The sequence below is a fragment of the Takifugu flavidus genome, chromosome 8 (genome assembly GCF_003711565.1).
Source record: "Takifugu flavidus isolate HTHZ2018 chromosome 8, ASM371156v2, whole genome shotgun sequence".
Taxonomy (NCBI): Eukaryota; Metazoa; Chordata; class Actinopteri; order Tetraodontiformes; family Tetraodontidae; genus Takifugu; species Takifugu flavidus.
In genome coordinates, this window is record NC_079527.1 from 10,639,995 (window position 1) to 10,657,188 (window position 17,194).

Sequence of the window (17,194 nt, forward strand, 5' to 3'; positions counted from 1 at the left end):
GAGCTGCTGTGGTATTGCATGCTGGGCCTTGTAGTCCACCAAAGGCAATGAGCATTGATCTTGTGCCACATGACGCGCAATACGCCTACAAATCCCAGGATGCCTTGGTGCTAACTGCGTTCTCCACCTGGTTGTCAACAGAGTAGCAGTCATGTCTGCCGTTAGCGTGGAAGCAAGGTTTGCAAAGATGGAGAACGAAGAAAAAACTACTACTTTGACCAACAGGTAAAAACCTGACAGCCATGTGGTATGCACTACAGTCACAACAAGACTTACGTTTTGAAGGATGGAATATATTATATACACAACAAGTCGTTGATTTTTCTCCAGGAAACGTGACGTGTTGGTGTAGTCCATGTTACTGTGTAGTTAAACTGTATTTAAAACTCACAATTTAATGTAGCGGTAGTCAATAGTTCTTAAGCAAATTAAATAACATATGAAACAACCAATACATGTGTTTAGTGGTTGGTGCCTATATATCTTTCGCTCGTTGACAGCAGCTTTCGACATAAACGGTTCCCCTTCCTAAAACACCCCATCTAATCACAGTCTGATTATGGAAACTTCTATTTTCTTTACAAATGCAGTCGAGACGTGTATTTACCGAGGCTATGATAAAATAATAAGCTTTCAACGAAAGAGTGAAGCGTGGTATCTGTTTTCTAAAGGCACCTCTGGTGCTGTAAAATGATATTTGTGACAGACCCACGCCGACCCTAAAGCGGAACCATTTACTGTTCCAATACATATTCATTTCACTTGTCATATTGACCTCTTTTGCCAGTTCCTCTAATCACCCAAGCTTGAAGAAACATCCGGTTGTAGAGTCCTTTTGGTCCACCAGAGGGCGCTACAGCCCTGCCCTGTTTCAGCGGGGCGTGTTGTGAGGGACTGAGGTTGTTTATCACGTGACAAAGCTGACGTGAAACTCATATATTTACTCATTTACTCATACTCATAATATTTTAAAGGAGGAGAAAACTCTGATTTATTGTGCAAGCAGTTATATAAGTAGTCATGCTAAGTAAAATTTCCCTATATAGTCTTTGGAGACATTTTCTTTACATTCATGAGACTCGGTAACAAGTACCTTGGGAGATAATTCAATTATTTCCCCTCTCCTATGTAAATTTCAGTGTTTAAGCCTGACCTAGTTTGTTTATGCTTGGGTGTTTCTTGTTGCCAGGTTTTTGTTTCTTTTTAATTTGAGGTATTTCCTTATTCACAAAAGTGCGTGGATCTGAAATGATCTATAAAAGACAACACGTGTTTGGAGCCCGAGTGTGTGTGACGGTTGTAGTCATAGAGAGTTGGCTGAATGTTTGGCATAGCAACCACTTTAGGCTTCTTGTTGCAACGGAGCTTTCTGCTATGCAGCTGTCTTCTGCTATGACTTTAAAGCAACAGCAGCAGACCTAAACTACAATGACTTGCAGAAAAATGCAGAACTTGCGTCTTGGTTTTCACAAGAACATAAAAAAAATGTTACAGTGCAGCTTGAACCAGTATCATACCGGTTTAAAAATTACAATGAACAACTTTGAAGCCACCTAAAAGCTTCCTTAGACAGGAGTCGCTGCATCGGATCCTTTGAAATAATGAGTTACTTTGTCTATACGGATGTGACCTGGGAGGAGTGGCGTTCCGTGTGTGGGTTCTGTGTTTTTCATGCTGGGTGTTTGCATTGCCCAGGGCTGGTCTTCAAATTGTCAGCTGACAGAAGGAAAGGCAGTGTTTGGTTTCACGGTGCTGTTTTTTCCCCCTCGTACTCTCGTATTAATGAACTTGTGAGAGGTCGGATTGCTCGCCGCGTGTGTTTTCCTGATGTCTCCGTACTCTGAGGCGCACAGCGACGCAACAATTCCCTACAGAGTAAAACCACCTTTGCTCATCTCCTCTGCTGTGTTCTTCAGCTCTGTAACGGAGCCCCGAGCCTCTCTGATGTGAAAGCAGTCAGCTGCATTAGCTTTATCTGTTTCCCCCTTCTTTCTAAAGCTCTTTCCCGGTCCTGCTTTTACCTCCAGCCACATACTGCGACACTGGCTGTCAAAGACAGATGACCCAAGCATGGCATGAGTGTTTGTGTGTGAGTGGGAAGGTCGCCGTTCTAACCTGCTGCTATTAATACCAACTAATGAACATAATCTGGAGGCTAGGCTAGGTTATCCGCTTACATTTGTTGGCTGGGAGGCTGTGGGGAGGAGTGAACAAGCGAAAGAGGAGGGAAATGCTGTGCCGTGGTTGTGCCCTGGAGTGCTCCACCGAGCTGCCGTGCCTGCCCCTTATCAGGCTTTTTCTCTTCTCAGTACAAGAAACAGAAAGCTAAAGAGCAGTTTCCTTTTCTCATCTAACCTAACTCTCCTCTATGTTGCCCAACATCTGTCTGTGCTTTGGACCGGAGAGCAGTGTTGTTAATTGTAATTAAAGCACACACCTCTATAAATACTGGCTATACCTGCCAGCAGTAAAGCTCGAGAACGTCGTGCAGAGTGCGTACTTTGTTTTTCTTCGACTATGAACTCACTACCACCGTACTCGGGAGCTAGAATATCAGGCTGTTGGACTTTCAGAACTGATGGCAGGTAAGTGACATTTTCATTTTGCTTGATTATTTCATATACATATTTGTTTATTTATGGTAATAGTTCATATTCTTAGCTGGTGGACGATTAAATGAAGGGATGTAAATAATTACATTACAGTTTATCACATTTTAATTCATTCACAGCATATTAAAGGCGGTTGAAGATATACATAATATTTATTCTGTATTAATAGTTGCATGTTTGCACACATTTTATGTGTTTTTAAGGCTTTTTTAAGTTTTAACGCTGTAGTCTGTAAACAGAATCCCAGTACTACTGTGTCCCACTGTATTTACTGTTGTTTTGTACTGGGTTTGAAGTTGTGGTACTGCGGCCGCACCTTTCAGGTGAACGAAGGTGGGACAGCCTCCGTGCTGACACACCTTTTCAAAATAACACATATAAGCGGCAGTTCTTTTCCAGAGATGGTGAATTGGTGCATAATAATGCAGCAGCGGGCCTGTGGAACACATCCCCGAGTGCCCTGACATGTCTTAATTGCCTTCAGTGCTGCTCCTTCCAGAAGTGGATAAGCAGGAAAAACTGGAACTCTTTTTTTTGGTTGGGCTATGCGAATGTTCTGTAACGTTGACATTGTTTATGATGACAAATGGAGAGACGCAGGACATTACATTAGACGTGTGGCCGCTTTGGGCCTATAATGGTCTGATTCAGCAAATTTAATTTGGTCTAATCTTGCGTGGCACCCTGGTATGGATGGAACTGATAACCCAGTTTAACGTCTGCTCAGCCTTTTCCATGCCTCTCTCAGTCATACTCTGCTCCCTAACTTCATGAGATGAGTTCAGCGTTGCAACATAAAGTTTTATCCTCCCTGTTTGATCACCCCTGACCTATGGACGCTCCACCTGGTCGGGTTTATGGCGCATATTAAGATGTGGAGACCAGAGAGTGATAGGGAAGTAGATCCAAGAGCCGGGATTGTTGTTCTACGCCGTCCCGTCCGCTACGGCACATTTATGGCATCTAGATTTTTACAGACCTCTCTAGGAGAAGTGCGGATTTCACCGCTTTTGCAGTACGTTTTTGAAACCATTTCCTGTTTAGTGGAGGTGGTTCTCAGCCTGTTTCAGACTAAACTTTGGTAACACGGACTAAACTGCTGCCACTGTTGACCAACACTTGTGAAATACAAATGACACATCGGCTGCCGACCAGTGTTATTCCCGGAAACTACTTCTTGCTCTATTGTTACTTTGTCTTTACAAATGCAAACATCTCAGGAATGTTCCCATGAAGGTGAGGGAGTCTTAACCTGCTGTACTGTGACCTTTGTCACCTGCACCACATTTTTCAGCAGATTAGATAATGTAGGAACTAAATATTAACTCCTGTACACGGCAGAAGCTCCATCCTTTTTCTTTTTTACCTACCTACTTTAATCATGAAGCTGATCAGATCAGTCATATTTTATCCAAATATTTCTGGCAAATTAAAAAATTAACAGAGAATCTCTGGACTGATTATCGTGATTATTGTAATGGTATCCACCAAACGGGTTTTATCCAGGAAACCAAATCTTTTTTTAACCAGGATAGAGATCACAAAATCAATCATGCGATTTGTTTTGGACCATGTAGCGCTGCTCAGCCAGCTGACGTGAGCTAGTATTTCATTCTGACTCAGTTTTACCAGAGGCGGCACAGGGAACATTGTTTTTCTCGCTTTATTTACCCTGCTTGATCACATGTGTCGTGTTTCTCCTGAGCAGCAGTGGGGATGGATCTCTGGACCGGCTCCTCCAGCCTGTCAGCACAGGCCTCTCGCCCAGGAAGAGGACCACCAGCCAGTGCAAGTCGGAGCCGCCCCTCCTGCGCACGTCCAAACGGACCATCTACACCGCCGGCCGGCCCCCTTGGTACAACGAGCATGGAACTCAGTCCAAGGAGGCCTTTGCTATTGGTGAGACTGATGGGGAAATAACAATACAGGGTGAAATCTGCCATTTGGTTCGCAAACAGCACATTACTCAAAGAAAAAACAGTCAGAAAACACACCAGGAGCGAGACTTTTGGGAGGCGTCTTCTCGCAGCGGAAGCAATGCCCACACAGATGGGGAAGCCTAAACCAGGCTTCAGTTAGAAGCAAATCTTTGTACAAAAACAAATTCTAAAACAATTCCAAGGATGCAGCGCTGGTCTCTGCATGTCATCGTGACTGTAGGCGAGCGATGCCCTAAAGCAAGTCGAGCTGGCGTGCTGGAGAACGCTCACTCCAAAGGCATTTTCTAATTGCTCTGCACTCAACCATTGCTTCATATCCATCCTCTTCTCAGGCCTCTGTGGCGGCAGCGCTTCAGGGAAGACGACTGTGGCCAGGAAAATAATCGAAGCTCTGGATGTCCCCTGGGTCGTCCTGCTGTCCATGGACTCTTTTTACAAGGTGCATATTTGCAGCATCAGTTTACTGGTGTTATTTAAGTTTGGTACCCAGATACGTCTTTACCTAGTCCATGTAGAAGGTTCTGTTTCCTGAAATGTTTGCGCATGTCTCGAAAACGGGAGAGAGAAAATCAGTGGGAGTGGTAGGTTGACCAAGGACACACAAAAAAACCCCACTAAGAAGGACGAGTAAGAAAAGAAGCTGAGGAGATCGAGAGAGCAGTATTCCTTTGCGCCGCTCCTCCACCCTCATGTTATGTAACACTGTGACAGTCTGACAGCAGCGGGTCAGACCGTGCAGCGGCGGAGGGATTTAAGACGCTGACCCTCAGCACGCTGCTACTAACACAAACCATTTTTCTGGCCCTCATTCATCTCTGTGCTGTTTTGCTTCATTCATCATTTGTGTGTTTTGGTGTTACTTTGTGAATCAGCAGCTTCTTCTCTGGTATTGTGTGAAATACCTGATCTGCTGTTGTGAGGCACAGCCACCCCAAAGGCACACACACACACACCACACACACACACACACACGTCACACTGGCGCATGATGGCATCCTAAATTTAGGCCCTCAGACTTCACCTCCTCTCGAACACCAACCGGTGCCCAGTGTTTATTCCCAGCCTAATGTAGATCATTTTATGGGATGCACACTGTCCAAACAAAACCCATTGAAATTTGAATTAATGTTGCATAGGAAAATCCATTTCCTCCCACTCAAAAGCTGTTCCCCGTCGCCATCTTCAGGTCCTGTCTGCTGAAGAGCAGAGCCGAGCTGCCAGCAACGACTACAACTTTGACCACCCTGACGCCTTTGACTTCGACCTGCTGACGGACACCCTGCGCAAGCTCAAACAGGGGAAGAGTGTGAAAATTCCCGTGTACGACTTCACGACTCACGGCAGGCAGAAGGAGTGGGTGAGGACAGATGCACGCATGTGTCGGTGGTCTTTGAATTCTGGAATACGATCTCTCTGATTAACTGAGAGGTTTTTAATCTCTTTCACTGGAAGCTTTGGAGTCATGTTTCAAATCTGCTCCTCCAGATGGTCCCAAACAAACCATTACTATGATGACTATGACTGGTTTTATATTCTAATGTGCAATTCCATGGCAAATTATGTAATGTAGGCATGTATTCCCTGTATAGCTGCCTGTGTGAGTGTGTTTTACTGTTGCGCTGATGTGTGTCCACCACAGAAAACTGTATATGGAGCCAGCGTTATCATCTTTGAGGGAATCATGGCCTTCACAGATAAAAAGCTCCTACAGGTATGTCAGAGGCATTGTCTCTTAAGTTAGTTTCAGATGATTCCATACAAACGGCAGATTGTTTTAAACTATTCTAGCCAAACTTTGCATCCCTACTAGATTCATAGACACACACTTGTTTTTTAACCAGTTGTAATGATAATAATGTGCAGTTTTGATGAGTTTGAGCCTCGTGTTCTCCCATCAGTTGCTGGATATGAAGATATTTGTGGACACAGACTCCGACATCCGGCTGGTCCGCAGGCTGAGGAGGGATATTACAGAGAGGGGGAGAGACATTGATGGCGTCATCAAGCAATACAACAAGTTTGTCAAGCCAGCTTTCGAGCAGTACATTGAACCTACCATGCGCTTGGCTGACATTGTGGTTCCACGTGGTACGAACATACACACAGACAAGTTTTTGTGTTATTTTCCCACTTTATAGCTAAATAAATTACTGTGTTTTCCTGCCTTCCATCCGATCAGGCGGCGGCAACATGGTGGCCATTGATTTGATTGTTCAGCACGTCCACAGTCAGTTAGAAGAGGTAAGAACGTTCACACCTACAGACCTGATCACATTCCTTCACACATCCGTGCACCAAAAAAACCCTTTTAAATACATTAAGAATCATGTATGTTTTGTTTCTTTAACATTTTATTTTTAATGCTTAGTGTATTAGTGGCGACTACGTGCTCCATCGCTCCCTCTAGTGTGATAAAAGTGTACTACATCCATTTTGCGAACCTAAATATCTGGACAGCATAACTGAAATTCTCATCTGACCACATTTTTGTGCAGTTGCAGTGCTTTTAATTATCCAGCCCAGATTTAAAAAAAAACCAAACAAACAAAAAAAAACGTTTCCATGGTTTCTATGTGAACTAGTCCACTGTAGTTGTGTTCGCATTACCTCACCAAAGGCACATGTTTGCTGATAGATAGCACATTGTGCAACAATCCATTTTACTTTTGTTCTATTCTCAGCGCACACACACACACACACACACAGTAACACAGCTGCTGATGGACTGCTCTGTCACTCTCTCCCCCCCAACTTCCCTCCACCACCAAATCCCTCCGTGGCTCACAGCGCGAGCTCAGCGTCAGGTAGAGTGGCCTTTATACTCTCTATCATTCTCTCCTCACCATCTGTCCAATTCCCTCAACTGCTCCATCTTACTGGGAGAGAGAGGAAAGGAGGCCAGCAAGAAAAAACACAAAAACCCCCACTACCTTTCTACCCTTCCTCTGATCTGGCTAGCTGCTGTAACTCGCCACCAGGCGGCACTGTTGCTTCAGCAGAGAGTAGATCCCCTGTTAAATGATCAGGCTGTGAAGACTTCTCACACCGGACTGTGCAGTCAGTCTTTGGAAAGTCTGAGCCAGCAATGAAAGCAAAGATGTTGGTTTTCTTTCTCTCTGTTTTCTAGTAAAATGACAATTCATCCTCTTTCTATGTTCTGTGTCAAAAAATACACCAGTGAGTCGAGTCACTGACCCCTGCTTTCCGTCAGCGACAAGAATGAGGGAGAGACTACAGCAGAAAGAGAGCGAGGAAGCTAGCATTATTGTCGACTTTTGCCTCGCCACAGAGAAAGTTTCCAATACTACAGAGCGCTGAGTTTTTCCATTGCCTGTTGGCCACATTCAGAGAGAGAGAGAAAGAGAGAGGAAGTGAGCTTGGTGTCTGTCTTTAGACACAGGATGTGTCGGGGCCTGTGAGCTGAAATACCAACCTTTGCCGCTCAGCACAGTGAAAGAGTGACAGCCACACGATCACTTGCACACCACCCACGCAACCATTGATGCATTTGTATAGATGACAGAATCTGCGTTCTCCTGTTTTCAAGTCTTTTTCGAAGTTTAAAGCACGCGCCGCTGATCCCAGTGTATCCGTACAACACAGACGGACACATTGTTAAACACGAAATGAGATTTTTGCCTTATCAGTATATTTATTTCTGACATTTTCAGCCCTCAGCTGTCACACCTTTCACCGTGTGTCACCATTCCTTCATCGAGTCTCATTGTTTTCCTCCTCTTCTGTTTGTCGTGTCCGTGTGTCCCCTTCTGTTGTGATTGTTTGTCTGTCCCCCATAGAGGAAACTTCGCTGGGATATGTGAGCAGATTTGCTATGATTTCTCTTTTCTTTGCATCTGGCTTAGTTGTACTGTATCTGAGTGACAGATAGAGTAACAACTGCATCACTGAGTATTTTTAAGAGTGTCTCAACTCCCCGGATGGACCGGCTGGAATTATTTGGAGTCATAGAGACCGTCGTGCATTTGTTCTGACAGTCCTGTGAATTTTAATTTGCTCTGCATATGAAACGAATCTTTAATTGGCCACGTCTGCTTGAAAGAAAACAGCCTAATGTTTTTCCCATCACCCTCATCCCCATCACGGTCTCTGCTGGTGTAATTTCCCTCTAAAAAAAGCCCTCAACACTGGCAATTTTGTGCTTTTCGGTTTTGTGTGCCACCTCTCCCCCAAATCTCTGCCATTCAGCCAGTATCAGGGGCTCTTAACCTCTGTGAAAATCTCATTTGACCTTTTTGTTTCTGCATGTTCTCACTCTGAGTGTGTGTTTTTGGGGAATGTGCTCGCAAGTGTGTCCACCTACATGCAAAAACAAAAAAAAAGAAAAAAGAAGTCGCTCGTAATTCTGTACGTTTCTTTCCGTCTTCCCTCCCTGTTGCCTCGAATCACCTCTGCTGTTTTGCTTGTTGCCGTGGCGACAGGGCAGCCCTGGCCTCTGCACACCAGGCACAGCCCCTCCCCCAGACCCTCAGCGTTCTCGAGAGCACGCCCCAGGTCAGGGGCATGCACACCATCATCAGGTAAAGGCAGAGAGGCGACGGCTGCAGCTGCGTTCAGCTAAGAGCCTTTTTCAAAATGCCGTTTTTCTCTCTTCGACCGTGTTTAGAAACAAGGAAACGAGTCGCGATGAGTTCATCTTCTACTCCAAGAGGCTGATGCGTCTGCTGATCGAGAGAGCGCTGTCCTTCCTCCCCTCGCAGGTGCCTGACATGTCACACGCTGTCAGTTTGTTTTGCACGCTTCGATTCCAGGACTCAGAAACATTAGTTACTAGCTACTGGTTACTAGTTACTGGTTACTAGTTACTGGTTACTTCACTTGTCCTGTTGGAGGGTTGTAAACTAGATAACACAAAGATTTAGGGTCGCTTTAATTTTTAATTCACAGTCTGGGCTGACCTGGCTGCTCTTACTCTGTTTAATGCTCACGTCTCTCGATAGGTGCACGTGGTCCAGACCCCTCAGGGGGAGGATTACGAAGGCAGGGCCTTTCATGGGAAGAGGGTAAGGACGCGCCGCTTCCGGCCAGGAGTCATTTTCATTTTGAATATTTCCATTTTTATCTTACGGAGCTGTTCCGTCTCTAAGATCACTGGTGTGTCCATCCTCCGCGCCGGGGAGACCATGGAGCCCGCTCTGAGGGCCGTCTGCAAAGATGTCCGCATCGGCAAGATCCTCATCCAGACCAACCAGGACACGGGAGAGCCAGAGGTGCAGAATCCGTCTGTCCTGTTGAAACGATCGGCTAAATATGGCAGCTTGTTCTTGTTCCAACCCTTTTCTCTAATGTGTCACATCGGGGTCCTTTATTTCTGCTGATTTAACGTCTGCGACCACTTTCAGCTCCATTACCTCCGTCTACCGAAAGACATCAGCGAAGATCACGTGATTCTCATGGACTGCACCGTGTCCACCGGCGCCGCCGCCATGATGGCCGTCCGCGTTCTGCTGGTAGGGAGGGCCTCGTTGCTCAGAAATCCATAAAAGGTCTCTTTTTGTCCGGGGTTTTAATGCCCATGGTTCGTGTTCAGGACCACGACGTTCAGGAGGACAAGATCCTGCTGGTGTCTCTGCTGATGGCAGAGATGGGCGTCCACTCGGTGGCCTACGCGTTCCCACAGGTCAAAATCATCACCACGGCTGTGGACAAGAAGGTCAACCATCTCTTCCACATCATCCCGGGCATAGGTGAGCAGCAGAAAGACGAGAGCGCACGCGCACGAGCGACGCCGCCTTTTAACGGACACATGTCTGCCATGCTAGGAAACTTTGGGGATCGCTACTTCGGAACAGACGCGCCCCCCGACTGGAGCGACGAAGACATGGACGAGCCCAGTTATTGACCCCGTTGTGGACGGGGACGGTTGTCCAGCGTGCACTGACTGGTTTGAAGCAGCGTTTGTGCCTCTCTGAAGACGGTTACAGACGTTTTTTCCGCTCTGGAAGAGCCGACGAGAGGACAGAATTTACCGTCACCTTGTTGCGATTTTAAATTATTTAATCTGTTTCAAGCAGTGTTTGAGACTGTCATGGCCTCCGTAATATGTTTTTATATGTGCGTCTGCTGCTGTAAGCCAAATGTTTTATTTGAGTGAATCTATTGTGACAATCTTTGTACTAAAGTTTGCAGGATGGTTTAAGAGAAAAGTTTTAAAAAAAATAATTCTGGCCTCAAGTGCTGAACTGTGGAAGACGAATCTGAATGTAAACTTGCACATGTAGAAAAAAAAGAACTTTTATGGTTGAATTTCTGTTGTTTTTTTTCATATACCTTCCACGCAGATTTTGCAAAAAGTTAAACCAGAACATGAACCCGCGTTGCTCAACTTCTGTTGCCATAAGCACTTTCTGGAGGACCATTGAATCGGAAAATGCGTAGGTGTATCTTTTTTTCTTTTTTTAAGCTCTCTGGTTCACCCGTTGTTTCCTTTCTCCATAGCCGCTGACCCACCTCGCTCAGATCTGGTTCTCAAAAGCACTCGGTTAGCGTCCCCGCGCCACCGTTCCTTTCCTGTGTTTATTTTACAGGGTTTCTGCGGTCATCAAACACCTCTCCTGTGCTCTCTCTCTCATCCCTGGTCATTTTTGATTGGACGCCGAGCCTCATATTTCCTTAAAGGGATGTTGAGGGCGCGGGTGAACATCCGCTGTCGGCGCCCCATCATCGCCGATTTCTAGAAAAGAACTGTGCCTTTGACTGTATAAAGTCCAAGCAGATGTTAGGGTGGAGATCCTCGCCCCGATGCTCGTTTTCCTACAGTCAATGTGCGACTTCCCAGTTCTAGTGGTTTTGCTTCTGTGCGTTTTTACTGGAAGCAGTCGCAGCTCTGCGGCGCTTCTGACGCTCTTCGTTCAGCCCCGACCGCCGATATCTGCACCCCATCGTGTCCGACTTTGGTGTTGACCACTTCTGCAGCATGTTTTTATTTTTATGTAATAAAAAAGTGCAATAGAGCTCCAAAAGTGTCCGTTTCTTTTTTCTCTCGATATTTTCCGAGAGGTAACGCGGCTTAATCGGCCTTTTTCACACCACGGCTCCACTTTGAAGGCAGGCAGGAAGGATGTTGTGGTCGTCCTCTTCTCGTGGAAAGGAACCTCGATATCTTTCATCATTTTCCATAATTGCCACGGCGGCCGGCGTCTTGACGCCAGCTGCGCAGAAGCGTGATGGGACCGTGGCGCCATCTCAGCGACCAGTGAGACAGGTGCAGACCCCCCCACCCCATCCACACACTCCCCAAGAGCATCACCTTCTGCAGAGTGTGTGTGGGGATGGGCAGAATGTCAGGAAGCTCAGGAGCAGCTTTTTCTTTCTCTCTTTTCCCCCCAAACTGCCTTCAAACAACTTTAAATCCAAGATTTGTGCTGAAGGCAGCACCAACATGCGCGTTTGTGTCTCGCTCGGGTGGTGTGAAAACCTTCCGCTGGTCCCTCGAGTGGAAAATCTACCATCAGCGCTGACAAACAGGAAGATAGTGTGTCTAGGTGTGTGTACGTGTGTGTGTACGTTGCATCCCCAGAGCGTGATGTTTTCAGCTCTGTAAAGGCAGCAGGAGTGGCCTTTCTGAAGAATTGGTGAGGTTTCGTTTGACTCTCGGTGTCACTACAGGAACTTTTTGTGGCTGTGACACCATTTGGCCCCCGATTTTGGCTCAGCGAGGACGTGTGAGAGGCTGAGGAGCCGCCAGGAGCCACGAGGGTAAGAACACGGGGAGTGTTGAGGGTTCGTGTTTGTGGTGAATTAATTCATGTTGAGAACAAATTGTTCCCGCAGTGAAGCGCTGAAGAATCCAGGGGGTTCGGGTTGCTCTGGACCAAGCCAGTTCTCCCTCTTTCATTTGACTCTCTCTCTTTGACTTCACTGGTTCTGACTGGACCGTCTCTGAGGCGTTCTCACGATTCAGGCCTCGGTGATGCAGATTCGGTGATTGTCGGGTCCATTCTGAGCTGCAGGGCCCGGGAGGCCGAGGGTTCCATTGCTCCTCGTGCTTCAGGTGCAGGTGAGCAAGGCACACGTGCTGTTCTTCTTCTCTCTGCACGGCTCCATCCACATGAAGCTGAAAATGGGTTATTTATGCACACTGAGAGCCTGCTAGGTATTTGTTAGCTGCCAGTTTTGTTTTTTGGTTGTTTTTTAAATTTAAACTAAAAAGATTTCTCACTCAACTCAATGTAATCATGTTTGTTTTAGTGGAAATTAGACATATTTGATATATATATATATATATATATATCAAATATGTCAAATATGTCTAATATGTGCGCGCACGTGCTAGTCAACACCGCTCCATCTCCATCTTACACGAAAAAGATATATAACCATATATATCTTTTTCGTGTAAGATGGAGATGGAGCGGTGTTGACTAGCACGTGCGCGCACATATTTCATTTTGGTTAAATGGACATAAACAAAGTAGGATTTGATTTGTTTTTAATAGTTCCTCTTGAAAACATTGTGTCTACACATACACACATTTGGATGCATATAAATGTGTACACAGACCTGAAATGCACACATATATTGTCTGTAGTACATGTACGCATTATAGCCTATATATATGCACATATTGTAACATAAACATGCACCGCTTATGTTTCTGAAACTTAAAAGTGGACATTTTCTTCTCCTTCTTTCTGTTTTCCGATCACAGTTCAACTTCGGCCTCACCAACACTGTCAAAGTCTTCTGTGGTTCTTTCTAGGACTGTCCAACCTGAGAATGTTGATTTTGGGCTCAATCTCAGGTTCGTCAGCCCATGAAACACTAACAATTACTCGCCTTAGAGAAGAAAACTCAAGGGGGCTCAAACAAAACTATACTGTGATGCACCGTTTAGTTTAAAAAAAATATATATATAAAAAAAACCTTCTTTACAACATAATTGCACATGTCTGCCAGCAGAGGGAGCCCTGCACCCATAACGGTGAGCAGAGGCTGTAAAATATTCCATTGATTTGATTTAATTATCGCGTACAAATGCCAGAATTGCTTTGCTATATCATCCTGTTTCTTTGAATGGAGTTACAGTTGGGCAGCTTTAGATGGAAAACCTATTTTAAACAAACCAATTAAGGCAAATGACACTATTTTGGTAACTGAACCATGAGACTGAGGCCCTGCTCAGATTCTGGATGTTACGGTTATACATGGGTGGTGTTTAAGACCTGAGCAGCCTGAAAGGAAAAATGTTTTGAAATAAATATGTGATTTGAATCAAACCAATTCAATGGTTTTAAATAAAAACTCACACCTTCAATAAGCACAAGGGGGACTCTCAGGGACAGATACTTCAGAAAGTACACCCATTTTTCTTTCTTAAAATGGTCTTGAGATGGGGCGGGGGGATATTTTCAGCTGTTCTAATCTTTTAGAGATTTAACACTTTGCTTCATTTTAATTTACTGGCAAACCTTTGGCCTTTTCGGATCGTTCCGCCTGTCGGCACGGGAGTGCTTTTCATCTTAACTTTCCTCTCTCTTTGTGCTTTCTGAAGAGATTATTCAGATCAAAAGTTCTGTGGGGGGGAAAATGGTATTTTGCTGCAGGAAGGACACACATTTTTTAAAACTTTTTTAACTGTTGCTCTGGGAAAAAAATGAAATTGTTGGTGGTATGTGCAAACTGAAAAGTTATTCAACAAAAATAAAAATAAATAGAATTATCTTTACTTCTGATCTTTAACACGTTTTTCCTGTGAAGGTTTCACACCAGAGCATATTCAAGACTGCTTCAAGGTCTTTGGATATTTTAGGCCACATTTAAAAAGAGACAACAAAAAAATAACAGCTATATGAGAAAAGATAAATGAAATAATGTAGCGTCTGAATTTAGCTTCTGAACCGATTTTTTTAGAGAACACGTAAAGGATATTGTGTAGGTTTTGAGCTAAACGAGTGTGTGTTCGCCTCAACGTGCTGCCAGGTCCAATATTTTCTGATTAAAGCTCTTTTTTTGCACCCTTAAAAGCTTTTGGATTCGGAAAAGCGGTTATAAAAAAAGCCCCAAACAAACAAACACGGGACATCACAAGTATTCACAGGACTAAATGTTGTGATATAAATTACATTTGTTTCCTCGCTGCCGCCGCCTCGTCACGTCCAGTTTCCAGTAATTGTGTCGCCAGTAAATCGAGAGTAAAACAGTCGGCGTTCGTTTCCACTGCGAAGGAAAAATCTTTTCCTTTTTCCACGAAATAAACTCTGAAGGCGAAATGGTCGGGGCGAAAACGGACCTGAGGAGTGTGTGACCCCCGAGACCTTTCTTTTATCAGAGGTGAAAGGTCACATTAGGACCCGGCTCTCTGTGGACAGCTTAAACCTGGTTGCCACGGTAACATTGCATGCAGGAGGTCACGCCTTCAGATGCGGGGGCCTTGCATTATGTCATTAGGAGACATTTTCATTTTAATCCGTCGATGCTGACTCGCCTCCCGCTTTGGTGTTAGTCAATCGATCGTTTGATGTATCGTGTTTGTGTGTGTGTGTGTGTGTGTGAGAGAGAGAGAGAGAGAGGGAGGGAGAGAGAGGGAGAGAGAGCTAGTGAGTCAGTCCGCGGGTTAAAAAGCAAAGAGCTCCAGTGCCAAGGAGAGCGGGAGAGCGCCGCGGCGACCTTGGACCAGCGTGGGGGTGGTTCACTTCCCCTTTTCCTGCCTGGTGACTTCCTGAGAACACTTCAATCGTTAACCCCACCCTCCTCCCCTGGCCTACACCCCTCCTCCCCCTCCTACTCCACCACACCAAGCCTCGGTAAACCCCATCCACACACACACACACACACACACACACACCACACACACACACCACACACACACACACACAACTGTTGCTGAACGCTGGTGGATGAAGATGAGCCTGATTCACCTGTAACGGCTGAGGAGAGGCATCACTTCCTGAAAATAATGATGTGTTTCAGATTTATAGATATAAACCCCATAGAGCAGATGTTGACACTAGAAAATAAAGAATCCTTTCCAAGGACACACATTGCTCCTACTCTTTTGTTTTTCACTGGGTTTTTTTTTGGTTTTCAGGTGATTTCAAAGAGCTTATTTTGGTTTTATTGCGACCGATGTCCTGCGATTGTCACGGCTAGAAGGTCAGGCAGAGAAAATATTCCCCAGATGTTGGAGGAAAAATGGAAGAGCAACACCCACGATTCAGCGCAGAATGGACCGTGGTCTGCAGGCGCCTGGAGGCGCCGCTCCGCAGCCAGCACCGTCCATCCTCCAGGTCTCTCTCTCTCTCACACACACACACACACACCTACACACTGCAGATTTTACATGATGACACTGTTCAGTGTGAGATCCAGACCGACAATTAAAAGATAACAGAATCCGAATCTGAAGAAGATGAGGGAATGTGTACGTGTGTGTGCGCGCGTGCGGTAGTGGTGATGTTCGGGGGTGGGGTGTGAGGTCCACTCCTCTAAAAGGAGTGCTGTTCCCGTAGGGGAGAGAGGAGGAGTGGGGTGGAGTGAGTGTATGTGGAGGAGTGAGTGTGGGGGCAGCTGGGCCATCTGGACTGTGAGGAGGCTGAAGAAAGGGAGAGCGTGTCTGTGCGTGTGTGTGTGTGTTGCAAGCAAGCAAAGCAAAAGGAAGGAGTGGGGATGAGAGAAGGGGAGGAACGAGGGAGGCACAGCTGAAATTGATGGTGTAGGAGAAAAGGATGGAGGTACTGGAGGACAGAAGAGGAGGAATGTTGTTCTCCCTCCGTCACCATTAGAAGAATCCTGGAATCAGCCAATCGATCAGAGCTGAGAGAGTGAAGAGGCTGACAGGAAACACAATGACCAGGAATATTCTGTATGTTCACCCCCCACGTTTACACTGTTGGGACCGACAGGGAGGGAAAGAATGCACCATTTTCGCACCCATTCGATTCCCAACATTCACCCAACGCGAGAGCGTGGCGGTCGCACGGGGGCGCTCCACTGCCGAGGGATGAAGAAGCTGCGTAGCTCAGGCAACCAGCAGGCCATTGAGCATTGGTAGGATTACCCGGGTACAATCGGCTCCCTCCCGCTGACCGTTCCAGACGCTTGAGTCTTTATTTTATAATAAAATGACCGTTTGGCGGCTTCCTACGTTACTGTCGTGTACTTTGTATATTTCATCAGATGCTAAAACGTTTCCTGTCTTTGGATGACTGCTTGACACCACCACCTCCGCATGACCCTTAACAATCCCCCACCCACACACACACACACACACACACACCACACACACACACACACACACACAAACCGCCACCCTCCCTTACTAAACGCAATATCTCCTCCTCCCTCTCCAGTCCTCCCCCGACTCTTTGCCTCTCATCCCTTCCTTTTACATAAGAGTCTCAGTTCCCCCTCCTAGCTTGTGGTGGTGGGTGCCTGGGGTGGGAGTGGGGGGGTGCCTGGGGTGGGGTGGGTTCAGTGGCCCCCGTCACCTCCCCTCCTCCCCCAGCTCAGTCCATCCTTCTCCGCCACCCTCGTCATCTCTGCTTCCATTCAGTTTTTCTCTTTTCTCAGTTATTGATTTTGTTTTCTGTTCACTCTCATTCTTCTCTCTCTCTCTCTCTCTCTCTCTCTCTCTCTCTCTCTCTCTCTCTCCCTCCCTCTCTCTCTCTCTCTCTCTCTACCTC

The 17,194-nt window shown here is 46.0% G+C and overlaps 1 protein-coding gene and 1 long non-coding RNA gene across 4 annotated transcripts; both read left to right on the plus strand.

The window, feature by feature from the left end:
- The first annotated feature begins 85 nt into the window (after nucleotides 1–85).
- uckl1b (uridine-cytidine kinase 1-like 1b) lies at nucleotides 86–11,532 on the plus strand. 3 transcript variants are annotated; one of them, XM_057039899.1, is made up of 15 exons: nucleotides 86–225; nucleotides 4,321–4,511; nucleotides 4,885–4,991; nucleotides 5,739–5,909; nucleotides 6,192–6,263; nucleotides 6,451–6,640; nucleotides 6,732–6,793; nucleotides 7,340–7,356; nucleotides 8,992–9,090; nucleotides 9,177–9,270; nucleotides 9,511–9,573; nucleotides 9,658–9,780; nucleotides 9,913–10,020; nucleotides 10,101–10,257; nucleotides 10,333–11,532. In XM_057039899.1, the coding sequence occupies exons 1-15, from the start codon at nucleotides 152–154 to the stop codon at nucleotides 10,410–10,412; spliced, it is 1,608 nt and encodes a 535-aa protein (XP_056895879.1). In that variant the 5' UTR covers nucleotides 86–151; the 3' UTR covers nucleotides 10,413–11,532. The 3 variants fall into 3 exon arrangements, with proteins under 3 accessions (XP_056895879.1, XP_056895878.1, XP_056895880.1); XM_057039898.1 differs by lacking the exon at nucleotides 7,340–7,356 and adding an exon at nucleotides 8,350–8,369; XM_057039900.1 differs by lacking the exons at nucleotides 86–225; nucleotides 7,340–7,356 and adding exons at nucleotides 608–2,585; nucleotides 8,350–8,369.
- Nucleotides 11,533–12,305: 773 nt separating this feature from the next.
- LOC130529554 (uncharacterized) lies at nucleotides 12,306–16,648 on the plus strand. Its single transcript, XR_008951607.1, has 3 exons — nucleotides 12,306–12,569; nucleotides 13,222–15,316; nucleotides 15,601–16,648. It is a non-coding gene; the product is annotated as an uncharacterized LOC130529554 (long non-coding RNA).
- Nucleotides 16,649–17,194: the final 546 nt, after the last annotated feature.

Bases quoted from the DNA above. Each gene is read 5' to 3' on its own strand.
- uckl1b (XM_057039898.1), top strand. From the start codon at position 152: ATGTCTGCCGTTAGCGTGGAAGCAAGGTTTGCAAAGATGGAGAACGAA. The intron at 6,641-6,731 runs GTACGAACATAC...CCATCCGATCAG, and splicing joins TGACATTGTGGTTCCACGTG to GCGGCGGCAACATGGTGGCC. The intron at 10,021-10,100 runs GTAGGGAGGGCC...GTTCGTGTTCAG, and splicing joins TGGCCGTCCGCGTTCTGCTG to GACCACGACGTTCAGGAGGA.